The sequence below is a fragment of the Ranitomeya imitator genome, chromosome 7, assembly GCF_032444005.1.
Source record: "Ranitomeya imitator isolate aRanImi1 chromosome 7, aRanImi1.pri, whole genome shotgun sequence".
Lineage (NCBI taxonomy): Eukaryota > Metazoa > Chordata > Amphibia > Anura > Dendrobatidae > Ranitomeya > Ranitomeya imitator.
Window position 1 is genome coordinate 190,970,202 of NC_091288.1, and position 16,155 is coordinate 190,986,356.

General features: G+C 40.2%; 1 protein-coding gene across 1 annotated transcript in view; it reads left to right on the top strand.

Moving 5' to 3' along the window:
• FAM20C (FAM20C golgi associated secretory pathway kinase) overlaps positions 1-16,155 on the top strand; it is a 170,503-nt gene that overhangs the window by 119,026 nt on the left and 35,322 nt on the right. The window contains exons 4-5 of the mRNA XM_069734248.1: positions 1,822-1,914; positions 5,087-5,202. Of these exons, the coding sequence (XP_069590349.1) occupies positions 1,822-1,914; positions 5,087-5,202 (209 nt within the window). The remainder of the gene's footprint in view (positions 1-1,821; positions 1,915-5,086; positions 5,203-16,155) is intronic.

Sequence of the window (16,155 nt, forward strand, 5' to 3'; positions counted from 1 at the left end):
AAGCTGAAGAATGCAAGGCGATAAACTAAGACAGAAAGTTTAGTTAGGTTTTTTTTGTTTGCTTTGTTTTGTTTTTTTTCTCAAGATCAAAAGTTAATGATATACAGTATATAGTATAAGAAGCCGGAGCTGCAAGTAACTAATAGACAAGTAAAATTTGTGAAAATTTGTTGATCCTGCGGAGAATTAATGATTGTCCCATATGTCAATTCTGGAGACTGCAAGGTACAATTACCGCTTGTGTAGCTGGCTAAAACGTCACCGTGAAGAAGAAGCTTTTCATTCCCTTTTAGATGTTGATATTGATTTTTTTTATACTATTGTAATTAATGGAGACGTACTATTATAGAATCCGACATGATCTAATTGCCTGATATCTAAATTTCCACAATTAATGGATTTAACCTTATGACTGGTGGTAAAGAAGTATTACCAACTACGACATTTTAGTAAATCTATTTAGCTGTAAGTAATTGTGTATTGGGCAGCAGAAAGAAAGGATGCATTATTGGACTTGTAAAAGAAGGTCATCCATCAACATATCATACTTAGGGCTCGTTCAGACGAGTGTAACGGTCCATGCCACGGTTAAAGATTAGTGATGAGCGAGCATGTTTGGATAAGGTGTTACCCAAGCATGCTCATGTGCTAATAGAGTGTCTTCGGTGTGCTCGAATAATATGTTCGAGTCTCCGCGGCTGCATCTCTTGTGGCTGTTCAACAGCCACAAGACATGCAAGGATTCAATGTTTGTTAGACAATCCCTGTATGTGTTGTGGCTGTCGAACAGCTGGAAAGCGAACATGTTTTTCGAGCACACCAAAGACACTCTATTAGCATACGAGCATGCTCGGGTAACGCCTTATTCAAGCATGCTCGCTCATCACTATTGGGGATGCTTTTTTGTTTTTGAAACGTGTTTTCTTTAGTACTATTTTTCACTTTGATTATGAAGTTTTAACTGTACTAATAAAAAAGTATTAGTTTTAACCCCTTGGAGGATGGCAATACTGGACAAAGACACATATAGAGAAGATGACCGGATGTAGAAACAACATAATGAACGCCTTGCTCTACAGTAAACCCTCATAGACAACTTCCTTTATGTCCATCCATGGATATCGTGATTCCTCTAGATTAGTCCTCAGTGGCGAATGCAGAACATGGCCCTTGTGTGAAGACTGTATATAGGCCATTTGTAGTCCAATAACTCATGATTCCACCTGATTTTATGGTAGAAGTGGGCCAGTTACCACTTGGGACTCTATGGAGCTGCATAGGGTGCACCAATGATATGTCCGACCTTGGTAGTCACGATGTAACAGACATTCAAAATTAGTTTTTATGGTTGGGTCACCTCTCTACCAAACACCAATGCGCGACTTAGGCTACGTTCACATTAGCGTTGCGCGCCGGTGTGTCGGCGACGCAACGGCGACGCAACGCACGACGCACCAAAAACGCGCGCAAAAACGCTACGTTTTGCGACGTGTGCCTCGTTTTTGGATGAAAATCGGACGCACGAAAAATGCAACTTGTTGCATTTTCTTGCGTCCGACGCTAGCGTCGAAAACGACGCAGATGTCGGAAAACGCTACCAAAAAAACGCACGCGTCCCCCATGTTAAACATAGGGGCGCGTCGCCGCTGCATCGCCGACGCAACAGCGACGCACATTAGCGAAACGCTAATGTGAACGTAGCCTTATATATGATATGTCTCTCCCTGATGGGTTAAGTCCAATGTTCACCTACTTTTTACAGTACTTGACAGCAAAGTTTTCATCACATATTTATTCCTTATCATTTTTTGTATTTTTCAGGCAGACAAGAGAGCAAGAAACCCCGCCGGACTTCTTCTACTTCTCAGATTATGAGCGACATAATGCTGAGATCGCCGCTTTTCATTTGGACAGGTAAGACTGATACAATATAAGATACAGGATTTTAAGAGCATTTTTTTATAAGCCAATGGATATACAAACTTCTTATCATCCAGAGACTTGTCTGGCGCAATCTTCATGCATCGTGTCAGCAAGAAACATTCAGTGACATTATGTATTAGCTGGTGCTGTCTTGGGTTGTCAACCACTGATGATGGAGCTTTTTGTAAGCCTCCGTCACGCAGTGTCCATAGTCTCAAGCTTACATCCACACGCAGAGGCTTTTGGAGCAATCTGAATTGCTAGCTGTGTTTTCCAGTCTACTAATGGCAGTATCGGACGTATTGTACCCTTTAAAGAGAACCTGTCATTTGCCATAAACCTGTCATGTTTTTTACCTGGTATAAATACCGCTGTTCTCCTGAGTCCAGCATTGTTTTTCTATTGTTCTTATGTCTCTCCATTCCTGAGATATGGTCCCTTGTTCCGTGTACTTAAATTGAGTCTTTTTAGCTACCAAGGTGTGGCCCTCAGGAACACATCCATAGAGTAGAGTTGAGGATCACGCCCACTTGGTAAAAAAGACGAGCACATACGGGGAAGAAAGGGCCATAACTCAGGAATGGAGAGGCATAGGAACAAAAGAAAAACGGCATCAGATTCAGGAGAATGCTGGCATTTACATCAAGTAAAAAATGTACATATTTTTGTCAATTGACAGATTCTCTTTAAATCCTGATTACTGTATATGACCTATTTTTCTGACAGTTTATATATAATTATTAGGTCTTGCTTGTATTTAAAAAAAATTACAAAACACTTCCTATATTTTCCAATAAATGAGTTTTACCTTCCGATCCACTTCTACATCCCCTTAAATCATAGCTGGGAATCATAAACCCATAACAAGCAAGAAAACAAGCGATTCAGTGCTGAGCAATGTCAATGATTTACAGACTGTGCGGTGAAGAATGGACACATTTAATATAGCCTCGCTGAGCCAAACACAAGCAGATGGAGCTTCCTCATCCAGCGCTCGGTAGGCTTCCTACTTAAAGGGGACCAGATGATAATCTTGTCCATGTAATCTGAAATCAGACGTCAGCCGACACAGATACATGGATAATTGCAGTAGTATATTACCCGAGCCATGAAATGCTAATTAGGGCACCATATGCAGATGAACATGAGACTGGCAATAGACGATTAATATTGCAAAGATATGTTTGTAGTCCGAGATGCAAAGCATATCTGTGTCCCTCATGTACTGAATCTGATGAAATATTTAGACTTACTTGATCTGAATAATTGTCATTATTTCTAATTAAAGAGATTTTTACCAAAGAATGTTTTAGTCTATGATGTAGGATCTGGGGTCTTCTCCAGGGCATACACTTTGGTGGGAGGGTCACAAAGAAAAATAAAGATGAGGCCTTTTCGCCTGACATCTACTTTCTCACACATTTATTTGCACCCTGGTAAATCTAGATTGCCTCAACCTTTAGAGGGTGATGTTTAGAGCCAGTATATATGGCTCAAGCTTAAGATCCAATTTAGGAGAAGCGTTTCACATTAGTAACATTCCCCATGTCTGTTATATGATAAGGGCCAAATGAACTGAGCATAAAGGGGTTCACCTGACTCTGAAAAAAATAAAAACTGCAGCAAATACTATTAAGCAAACAAAAATAAACACTACTCACCGCCTCCTTCACCTGCGGATCTTCCTTCCCCTGTGGATCCTCTTTCCCCTGCAGAGCCTCCATCTCCATGGAGCCTCCAAAGTTCCCCCATGTCTTTTTTTGCAAGAGAAATGCAAGTGATCACTACAGATGATCATGTGCCATAGTGGTTAAATGGGTATTCTCAAGTTTGAAAATGATTCCTTATCCATAGGCCTGGGAATAACTTCTCAATCACTGTGGTTTCCAACAGATGGGACTTCCACTGATCCCGAGAACCAGGGCTCTGAAGAGCCGCAAGTGAATGGTTGTGGTTGATCATACTTTCTTATACTTGAGGAAGTAGAGAGGATCAGCCGTCAAACACTGCGCTCTACTGAACCCAGTAGTCCTATAAATGGAGCAACGGGGAATAATTTCCAAACTTTAAAGCCCACTTTAAAAGGTTTACTGCCTTGATTAAAAGTTCTAACATACCAAGAGTAAAGGAGATAACTTGAGGATTGGTGGGGTCTCACAACAATGCTCCATTAATTCTGTATGGGACTGCCTTAAAAAGCTGAGCCATGTAGACAAAGACCTCTAGAGAATGGAGCAATGATGCATGTACCTGACCACTGCACCATTTTGGCGGGGCTTTTCTGAGCTCCATCTTCACCTATTCTTTAGATACTTAATAACTGGAAATGAGCAAATTACTTCAACATGAATCAAATTGTCCTCAATTTTTCACAAAAAAATGGAATTTACCAAAATTTACATTTTTTACTCTGTTCTTCAAAAAGGCCAGGAAGAGGTATAAAAAAATAATAATACTCATCGGCCCTCAAGTCACTGGTGTGATCTTCACAAGGCCATCTTTGGTGTCTTCTGGTGCCCAACATCCTTGGAGTCTATTGTGATTACTCGTCCACGACATCTTCATGTGCGTCACATTGAGACGCCAAGGATGCCCGGAGACGGAAGATGCTGATGATATCAGGCTCTGGTAGACATGAAAATAACCGAATGAAGACCTCAAGGGTGACTTGACTGAAAGAGACAACTGGAGTGGGGTAGCTGGTGGGCTACAAGTAAAGGATGGTTAAAAATTATTTTTGTATTTTTTTTTTTTATTTATTGTTCTCGGGTATCTTGAAAGATCTTAGAGAGTCAGAAGATATTTTAAGGACATTTTAGGAAATTGGAAGCGGGCAGAATATATATTTTTTTAATTCTATTATTAAAGGTAAACCAGATTTGAAGACCTTTCTTGGCTTTCCATTCCTTTCTTTCTTCTCTTGGCTCGTGAAATCTGCCGTTATTTGCCGTCTCTTTATCTGTTTGTGATTAAGCTGTGGCTGTATTTCTTAAAGGATTAGACGTCCCTTGGTACAAGCCATCAACTTTTATGTCCTTGAAATTGTGACATTGTCAGTGTTGGAAAAAACCTTCGGAATAATGGCCTGTAGTCATCTCCAGCAATAAACGTCCTGCGTTTACTCTTAATATAATATATTAAGCTTTCACATTGCTCCTTGCAGGATTCTGGATTTCCGCCGTGTTCCACCTGTCGCTGGTAGATTGGTGAACATGACCAAAGAAATAAGAGATGTCACAAGGGATAAGAAACTGTGGAGGACGTTTTTCATTTCTCCAGGTAAGAGAAGCTTCGCGTGTGACTGATGTGATTAATACATTGGATTTTACTTGTGTATTTTACAACTTGAGCATTTAGAAGTAACCTGTCCCCTTGGAGGATTACATTTTTTTTCTTGAATGACATGGATCATCTGTGCTTTAAGTGCATGCTTTCCTCAAATAAAAGACCCATGTCTTAGGGAAAAGTTGCCCAATAAATAGTATTTAATGTTCTTTAGTTGCTATTTCCATGTAATGGGGGAGGGATGTCTTGGAAGAAGAACTTATTTTATGAAGTCTCTATGCTCTGGTGTGACAACCCCTTTAAAGTAAATCTCGACCTTGTATTGATTTTTGGGTCCATAATTGTATGATGATTGATTTATTAATGTATCTTCAGTCCAATTTTTCAAATTTGGAGCCTTAAATCCTTTCTATTGGTCTAGAGTTTAATGTTAAATGTCTAAGAGCATGTAGCCACCACTAGAGGGAGCTGATGAGATCAGTGCATACTGGATATACACATACATTGAACTCAATAGTAAATCAGTATGCAGTATGTACTTCAGCTCCCCCAAGTGGTGGCTGTAAGTAGTAAAACTTTGTAAATGAGTTGGAAAGGAACATTTGTCAACTCAGAGGCCTGAGTTAATAAGGACCTCACTTTCCTTAACTTGAAATAGTATTGGAGCCCTTTAAGCAGGAGTTTTCAATATCGTTCTCAGTCCCATTAATCAACGCAGGTCTTTGTAAATTAAAGAAATGGAAATTGTGAACAACCACGTTGAGTTCTTCTTCTAGAGGGGTGAGAGGAAAACAGGAATAGATAGTTGAATTTCAACATGCCCAATCCTTCTGATCTCAGGGAAGAAAAGTCTCCACCAGAGGCAGTAAAATAGCCATACACATTAGATTAATGGCAATTGAACTGCTGGTCTCTGCGAGAGCTGTCAGAGGAAAGGAGGATCAGACACTTGGAGTTCAACATGCCCAATCCTTTTGATCTCAAGGAAGAAGAGTCACCATCAGAGCCAGTAAAAATGGCCATACTGGAAGGACTGGACAGTTGGATTTCAACATGCCCGATCCTTTTGATCTCCCCGAAAATAAGTCATCATCAGAACCTCTAAGGTTGGTCATACGGATTGGATTACTGTCAGCCAAACCACTGATTTCTTCTGGAGGGGTCAAAGGAGGGAAGGATCGGACAGTTGGATTTCAACAGGCACAATCCTTTTGACCTCAAGGAGGAAAAGTTCCTACCAGAGCCAGTAGAAATGGCTATACACAGAGTATTCGATTTATGTTGGCCAAATCACTGATTTCTTCTAGAGGGTTCAAAGAAAGTAAGGATCGGACAGTTGCTTTTCAACATGCCCAATCACTTTGAACCCAGAGAAGAAAAGTTGCTACTAGATCCAGTAGAAATGCCCATATTTATTATATTAATGTTGGCCGAACCAAGATTTGCGAAAGGGAAGAATTAGATTTCAACATCTTTGATCCTTTTTGATCTCGGAGAGGATAAGATTCCACCAAAGGTGCCCGGTTTACTCCCCTTTCACCATACAGATCAAATTCTCCAAAAGAGACATGTATCTAATGTGTACGGGCAGCAAGTATTACGATAGGGAAACCATACTGTGTCAAGGAATAAGAAGATTAGTAAGAAATATACGTTAGATCAAAGTCCTTGTGTGTCCTACATCATTTCGCCAATATGGTCGTTTTAACTGAGCCCTTTAAACTGGAAAAGCAAGGACAAAGAATGTGAAGTCCCGCTCGTAGGCATGATAAATATTACGGAAAGCTGTTTATGCCTCATAATATTAGGCAGGAGGCATATTTCTTCCATTTATCACAGCTACTCAGTTGGGAGCGGCATTTACTCCCGGGACGGCAGTGCCGCGTTTGCGGGTCAGGTCCTTTCTCCATTGTCTTTCTGAAGGAGCGGGCTAATATAATTTTATCCCCTTGAGTAATGATTGAAGATGTTCCAGTGTTGGTGAAGCACTTTCCTGAGCCCGTGCGCTGCTTCTTGAGCGCGCATCCTCTAATAACATGTAATGCGTTTGTCGAGCAGTTGTTAATTACGCCGGCATTAGCATGCAGCCGACCGTTCTATCTCTCCCCGGGAGCTTCCTTATTTATCGGGCCTGAAATCTGCTCCCAGGATTCGATGGTGGACGCAATCCATAAAACCTGGACACATACAAGTATGACAAGGACAATGAATCACATGTTTATAAATAATGTACAGCACATGTCGGGCCGGGGACTGGGTCATCATCTTGGCACCGAGCCTCGGAAATGCATTACGTAAGACGAAGCAGGAGAGAAGTCTGACTAAGGGTTTAAAGGACATGGCTGTAATGGGACTGGGATGAAGCTTTCCGGTTCACTGGATTTCTCAACTTATTCCATCATCAGAAAAAAATACTATTTCTTTAAATCAGATTTTAATCGTACATTTTTTTTCGCACTTTCATAGTTTTAAGGTTGAAAGAAGGGACAAGTCCATCAGGTTCAATGTGTCACCTAACATATTGGTCCAGAGGAAGACAAAAACCCTATAAGGTTGATGCTAATAATCCCATATTAGGGGGGAACTTCCTTTCCTACTCCACACATTTCAATCAGATTATTTCCTTTGATGAACGTCTCATCACAGTATCTAGTGCCCATAACCTGTAATATTATATTTTTCAAGAAAGGCATCCAGGCCCTCCATGAACTTGCTTAATGAATGGACCATTACAACATCATGTGGCAAAGAGGTCCCATAATGTCACTGCTCATATAGTAAAGAATCCATAGTCTCACTGCTTGTACAGTAAAGAATCCATAATCTCACTGCTCTTACAGCAAAGAATCCATAGTCTCACTGCTCATATAGTAAAGAATACAAAATCTCAATGCTTGTACAGTAAATAATCCATAGTCCTACTGCTCGTACAGTAAAGAATCCATAATCTCACTGCTCTTACAGTAAAGAATCCATAATCTCATTGCTGTTATAGTAAAGAATCCATAATCGCATTGCTCATACAGTAAATAATGCACAGTCCTACTGCTCGCACAGTAAAAAATCCATAATCTCACTGTTCATACAGTAAAGAATCCATAACCTCACTGCTCATACAGTAAAGAATCCATAATCTCACTGCTAGTACAATAAAGAATCCATTACCTCACTGCTCGAGAAGTAAAGAATCCATAATCTCATTGCTCGTACAGTAAATAACCCATAGTCCTACTGCTCGTACTGTAAAGAATCCATAATCTCACTGCTTGTACAGTAAAGAATTTATAATCTCACTACTCATACAGTAAAGAATCCATAATCTCACTGCTAGTACAATAAAGAATCCATAACCTCACTGCTCGTACAGTAAAGAATCAATAATCTCATTGCTCGTACAATAAATAATCCATAGTCCTACTGCTTGTACTGTAAAGAATCCATAATCTCACTGCTTGTACAGTAAAGAATCTATAATCTCACTGCTCATACAGTAAAGAATCCATAATCTCACTGCTCATACAGTAAAGAATCCATAATCTCACTGCTCCAACAGTAAAGAATCCATAGTCTCACTGCTCATACAGTAAAGGTTCCACAATCTCACTCATCGTACAGTAAATAATTCATAATCCATAGTATATACAGTAAGATGCAATGGGTTTGACTACTTAAAAGCCATTTTCAACTACCCTATTAGGAAATTCTTATAGCAGGATATTCCCTATTCAGGGTCCTTTAGTTAAAGGAATGTCTCTCGTTCTGGAGGAACCAGGACTTTTATGCGTTACAGTTGGAGTGTAAATGGAAACATATCTCCTGACATGCCAATGTAAAGAGATTTATAGGCCTATTAGTCTCCTTACACTGGCATGTCACTCTCCACAAGGAGAGACATTACCCCTTAGACTGCAGTCAGAGGCCTTTCATACAGCAGAATCAGGTCTCATGCTTTGCGCTGTGGAGGGGCAACATGCCCGAAACACGAGTCTGCAAATTTAGATTTTGGTTTGGCTTTTATCCTAAGTCACACGGCAAGGCTCTTTAAAGGGTCGATATTGACTTTTAGGATTGCTACTTCCAATAGATGGCACTAGAATTCTAATACCCTTCCTCTCAGAAGAGGCAATTTGCATATGAGTTACAATTAAAACCCATTGATTTAAAAGGAAACAATGCAATGCCTAACTTCTCCAGCGGGGGTGCTGCAGATAAACTGATTACTTGCTACCAGATTCCAAACAATTCACAATTTAGCCTTTGAATGGTGCAGATACTCAGACTACCAGGTTATAAGCAGTAGTCACATAATTGGTATTTTTTAGCACAAACTTTAATAGCACGTATATTTCATCTATGCCAGAGCGTAAGAATACAAAGGCCGTCTGAATCCTCAGAAACGCCCCACCTTCATCTATGAATGCGCAGCTTATGCTCCATTGAGCTTTAATGAAATGGCCTTTAATTTGGGCAGTTAATATGAGATCTGCTAAAAACCTTCATTGTGTCTTAAAGGGTCCATTTATCATGTATCTTCACTAATTATAGACAAGAAGAGAAAACTGTGAAAGCATGAACAATATTAATGTTATTAAAGGGGTAATCCACGATATTAAATACCAGCCATGTACCCGTGTAGGATGAATGGGGTCCGACTCCCTGGCACCCCAACCTGTCAGCAGAGCAAAGAAGCTTTGGCGTTCCTTCAATAAAATTGACTAAGCTGCAGTACCATGCACGGCCACACGAGTAGGTATTTCCTGTGGTTAGGTAAACAATGAAAGGGTCAGGAGAGTCAACTAGTCTTCTTTAAAGGGAATGTCACATAAGAAAGTAACCCGCTGTTTAAATCAGGTTTTAAGTTAAATGTATTTTTTTTGTAATTTTTTTTTTATTATTATTTTTCATATCACAGTATGTATTTAAGAAAAGAAAATGAAATCTTGAAATTTTCACACTGGCCATCAGGGCTATTTGTAGACTCCTACATCGTGATCTTTTAGAATTTTCACATGTACATTAGGAGCAATAGACTGGCCCAGCCCATTTCGCATGTATTGAAGCATCTAATGAGCGTGTGCAAGAGTCATTGTGAAGTCAACAGGATCCATTGAGGAATGAGCTGCTCGTGAGCAGCTGTAACCTTGATGAGGTTACTGCTGGTCACTGAGGCTGCGTTCCCAGCCAGACCCCTGAACTGTGGTGACCTCAGCACCTTGAGAAAAAGTTCACCGCAGTTCAAGCTCAGTGAGGTCAACCGTGTGTCATCAGTGTGCGGGACATTTTGCTGTCCATGCTGCTGTAAAAAAATAGACATGTCAGCGTATTTTGCCCGTGGAATCACACTGACATGTACACAGACCCCTTCATTTGCATTGGTCTGACTTCTGAAAGAGCCCTTTGGCAAAATATTCCCAACAGTGTCAGACTGGGGTGCCGAGGGCCATACAGGGGGATTGGGGACCCACCGGGGGATTGCCCTGTTACCCTATGGGCCAGTCCGAGCCTGATTCCCAACGAATTCATCCTCCCCCCCCCCCCCTCTGATACATTTGTAATTATCCATTTTTTCATGAACTCGTGATTTTTTTTTTTGTCCAGAATAATCACTATTTTTTTCAAGCATAAAAAATCTTTTTCCACAAAATAATTTGATCATTTTGCCCTTTTTCCAAAAATGCTTTCACACACCTGTCTTGCATTGGTGACCTGTGTTCATGCTTCTGTGGTGGAATCAAAGCTAAATTTTAGAATCCTGAAAAAAATGCTGCAAAAAGGCAGCAAAATCTGCTTTTTGGTAATCAGCTTATTTACGGCCAAGAGAACAGTTTTTGCCTGCAGCAGCAAAAACGCAAGGTGTGAACATAACCTAACGGAGGAACAACATAGTTTTATGGGGATAAAAATTCTCCAGATCTGATAATTTATATAAAATGCAAGTATTTAGTAAAAACAGAGTAGAGCGGACATATCTTTTTTTTATTAATAATAATAATAATAATATCTTTAATAGAAAAAAAAAACTGGACCTTTGGACCTTTTGTGTATGAAGTGTTTATACCGCCATTCCTGAGTTCTCATGGTCTGATTGATGTGCTGGGTAACAAGAATGGCAGAAAATACATCGAAATTGTCACCCCTGGTTTGCACACTTTTTAATTGGCATATGCATCTGCATCTTTCCTTTTCCCCTCCTGCCGCTCCACCCGGTTGCCCGCTACTTTCCATACATGAAGCAGGAAGATCAGTAGCGGTAATGCAGTATCATCATGCTGCCATCATTGAGCCCCCTATAGGGCAAGTTCAAAAGAAAATTCTTCTTCCATGTGACTTTAGCTTTAAATATTAGAAATCGATATACCTAGTGGAGATCCAGAGGGCACAAAGCATGGCGTAACAATGCAGGCACAGGGTGGTGCTCCGTCGGCTCCGAAATGAACAGGGGAAGAAGAATACCTTGACATTTTAGAAGTAGCGCTGACTCTGCTTCCTGAGGGGCTTGTTATAAATCTTCCAAGTTTTTATCTCCGTACATAGGCTGGTGGTGGGCGCCTCATCATTTCTCATGTATTTAATTAGGCTTTTTCTGCACGTGCTTGACTCCAGAGAAGATGGAAAAAGGGGATATGGAAACCTCTGGTGTCCTGAAGACCAGGAGGAGGGAAATAGAGATCTGCCCATAATGATGTTTTTAGGTCGTTATGGTTCTTAACGAGTCCCAGAAATTCTCTGTATTGAAGGTGATTTATATATCAGCAGGTCTAATGGAGATGTGGACTCATCGGGGTGATAATAGATGGGACCTTGGGCTAAACCAGGCAGTGAATGCTCAAGATTTTTAATGAGAAAATGCTTCTTGAAACGCTTCTTTTTTTGGAGGAGAGTTTTGGAGAAGTTTTAATTTTTCCTTCAATTTTTGCATTTTTCCTTCATGATGCGCCTTCAGAGAGTAACAAACACTTTTGTTTGGCTAACCTTTTCAGAAAACAGCGAAAAAAAATCTCATATGAACTACAAAGGAGTTTGCTCAAAGAAGTGAGTAGGAAAAATTTTCCAAGTCTTTTTAGGTTATGTCTTTTTCAGGCTCGTTTCGCCCCGGAAACCATCTGAAAAAGCACCACAAAAACACCGCAGTTAAACGAAGTGACATGCTCATTTTTGGTGGAAGTCACCCCCTCTCTACACTTAACAGTTTAGAGAGAAAGTCGCCTCCAATGGAATCAACGCAAGGGTGAGGGCAAAGCCACCGGCGAAACGCTTCAGGAAAATCATCACCATCGGTTTCCTGAAGCGGATTCACCTTGGAAAACTCAATGGCTGCATCTGAGTATAAATGATGCCTTAAATAATTTTTTTTTTTTTAAGAAGGAATTTTGCTTAAAAAGACAACAAAAACTCAGAAATAAAAAAAACAGTGTGAACATAGTGTTCACAATGAGGTTTTGTTTTCATATTTGGAGCAGAACCGCCTTAAAATCTTTTTTTCTTAATTACTCCTCAAAAAATACTGCTGAAAAAAATACTTAAAACCATTTGGAAAATGATTCCTTTTTTATTGGGAAATCGACTTTGCCGTTGAAAAACGTCTGGTTATAGGAGAAATAGGCATGTTACTTCTGTGGAGTAGATCCCGATGAAATCTGCTTTCGACTAGGTACTGCCTAAGCTACAAAAAACTCTTCTTGAGAAAATGCTCCCAGGAAAGAAAAGCTCCTTCCTTCTGGAGGACCTGACCTGTCAGACAACCCATTAGATTGGACGGGCAATGTGTAATACTCAGTTTCTCCTGCGGAGGTGCTGCAGGGAAACGGAACACTTACATTCAGATTTCCATCCGTATTACGGCTGATTGTTGTACGTCCCAACAAGGGGATAAGCACACATTGTTATCTGATTATTCTTAAAGGGGACCTTCTAACAAGCTGGCATTAGCAGAGAATGCCTTTAAGGGCAAGTAAAGTGGATGATGAAAATTTGCATGAAATTGGTGTTATTGTAATTCCGATTTTCTTTGCTTTCAGCTTCGTAAAACAGGCTTAGAGGGCAAATCTGATAACCGTGCGCCCGGTGAAAGGATCCATTGAGAGTGCACAATTCCGATCATTGTCCTTTGTCTTGTGTGTGCACAGATCACATGTATTTTCCGAGAAGCGTAGATCGGCCATCGGTGGGATGAATGTGCCTTTTGTATTGACCACCGAGTACGAACCCTAGGAGCTTATTACTGAGATTCTATAGCTTTCATCCATATGGATGAACGTGCCGAGAACGACACAATACCTGGATCCCAACCGATCCCATTGACTTTAATGGGACATTTCAAGTTTTCATCACTTTGGATATAATGTCAGGTCGGGACAGAAAAGCTGTAATCATCTATAGTTGTATCTGTAATTATATAGTCAAGTCTCCTGGCATCTGTATTAGATATCATCACAGTCTAGGAATAGAACTGTCAGACACTTGGTGGTCCGCCCTGGTGGTATACCTGCCATAGAGGCTGGTGCCACGAACAGAACTGCACCATCACAGACTAGAATGCATGTGTTACTTGCAGCTGCCACTAGGGGGAGATCATTTACCGCATATAGCTGGTGTATTATGGACCTGTATGCATCTGCACTCAGTGAGCTCCACCTAGTGGTGGCTATAGGTAGCTTGAATTTTTACTATTTAAAGGGGTTATCTGGATTTTTAAAATTGATGGCATATTCCTAGGATCAGTCATTATATATTACATCAATGGGATCTGACTTTAAGAAGCCCACTCATCAGCTGTTTTAAGGGGATGTCATCCATTGGGTTTTTGTCTGATTTGTATACACTTGCCAATATTTTTGTATCTGTTGATTTGATCCGGTGTGAAACTCCATGTAAACAATGAAGAGGCCAAAATTCTCCCTTGATCTAATCTTGCTTGCCTCTCCTAATGAGAGGATATCTGTTTTAACAGCCTGGATAACCCCTTTAATTTTTTGGGGGAAAGCTTCATTCTAATCTTGACTTTCTTTGTACTCCTCTGGTTAATCAATATTGTCAGCGGTATCATTTCTAAATGGCAGGGTAGCGCTTATATTTACATGGGGATGCACAATAGCTTTAAATGAAATTGGTCATCACCAGATTTCAGAACGCAAACTGCATACATTATGATATAGATAGTTTAGACCTGATGAAGCTGGTGTACTTACTTTGAAAATCCTTGCCAGAATGGTCTGTATAATCCTTTATGAAAGTTTTATTGCCTGATATTAATATTAATGTTAATAACGTTCACATCAGGATCGTACTATTCTAAAATGGATTTTCACAGTAGGAACACCAGCCTCATCAGGTCCAAGATATCTGTGTGATAATATATGTAGTTTGTCTTGTGATATCTGGTGACAGATCCGCTTTTGTATACTATACCTTCACAAAGCTGGAGGACATTGTCCTTACTTATAGAATAGGCAGAGAATTACAGCACTGTACAAGAAATATGTAATATCAGCTGCAATAATAATTCATCTTAAAGGGATTTGCCCGTAAACAACATTTACCACCAGATGATAAATGTTTACCTGCCAAGGGTCTAGCTACTGAAACCCCAGCCGATCCCGAGATCAGGGAATGCAAAGTCCCCTTTATGAATGGAGTCGTACTGAGCATGTGCAAACACTTGTCTTGTAGAAAGTGAATGGTGCAGAGGTTGCTCACTACAGCTCCATTTACACAGGTGTTCTTGTGATTGGTCCACGTCCCAGCTGTCTGACATCCAACAATTGTAAATTTATTAATAAAATAAAAAAAACAGCTGCACTTCAATAATCCAGTAAAAAAAGAGTATGTTGTAGAGTTAGTCTCCTATAGTAAAGTGCAACGTTTCTGTTCCACATAGGACCTTTTTCAGACATCAACATCGTATAACAATCAGATGTAAAAAAAGTAGAAGCCTTAATTTATTTTTAATCGATTAACAAAATACAAAATGAATGAGCAAAAGAGAAATCTAAATCACATCAATATTTGGTGTGATCGTACTTTGCCTCCAAAACAGCACGAGTTCTTCTAGGTACTTACATGCTGGTTTTGAAGGAACTCAGCAGGGAAGTTGTTCCAAACATCTTGGAGAACTAACCACAGATCTTCTGAGAATGTCACTTGTGTAACACCTTCTGTCTCTTCATGTAATCCCAATCAGATGCTGTGATGTTGAGATCAGGGCCCTTTGGAGGCCATATTATCACTTCCACGACTTCTTGTTGTTTTTTTATGCGGAAGACAGATCTTAAAAGGAATCTTTCAGTAAGATCAATCCTTCTAAGCCGTCTATATGGACATGCACGTCATAGGAAGCTGAATAATATGGTACCCTGATATCTGCGATCCGATGTTTTATTCCCGAGAAATCTACGTTTTTCATATTATGTAAATGAGCTGGTAAGATCTATGGGCCGGACATAGATCTCTCAGAGAATCTGCTTCCAGAGCTTAGTATAAATGATAGGGGATGTTACCAATTTAGACATGTGGATCAGGAGAGCAGGCTGTTAGTCATTAAATGTGTCATTACTCTGTTGTCGGGTGTCTCGGGACCAGGGACTCCTTCCCTGTCCTTAATGCTAGGGGCGCCCTAGCTCTGCCTGTTTCTCCAATTATTTATGATGTGGAAGATGAAGGGGTCATGTACCTTGCCTCAGCTCCTGAATCCACCCTCAGCCAGTTCTCTTGTCCTACCCAGGGAAGAGGAGAGTAGTAGTGTACCGTAATACACCAACCAGACTAACAAGGTAATATGAACAGGGATAAAGGAAAACAACAAATAAACAACAGAGGTAAACACCGGGAAGTGGAGGATGGTGTAAAACCAAAGTAGGAGAAGAAGGGAAATTAGCACATAACCAAAACTTAGCAACAGTTACAGATAAATCCTCCAAACGCCTTCTCTAACAACAACAACAACAAACC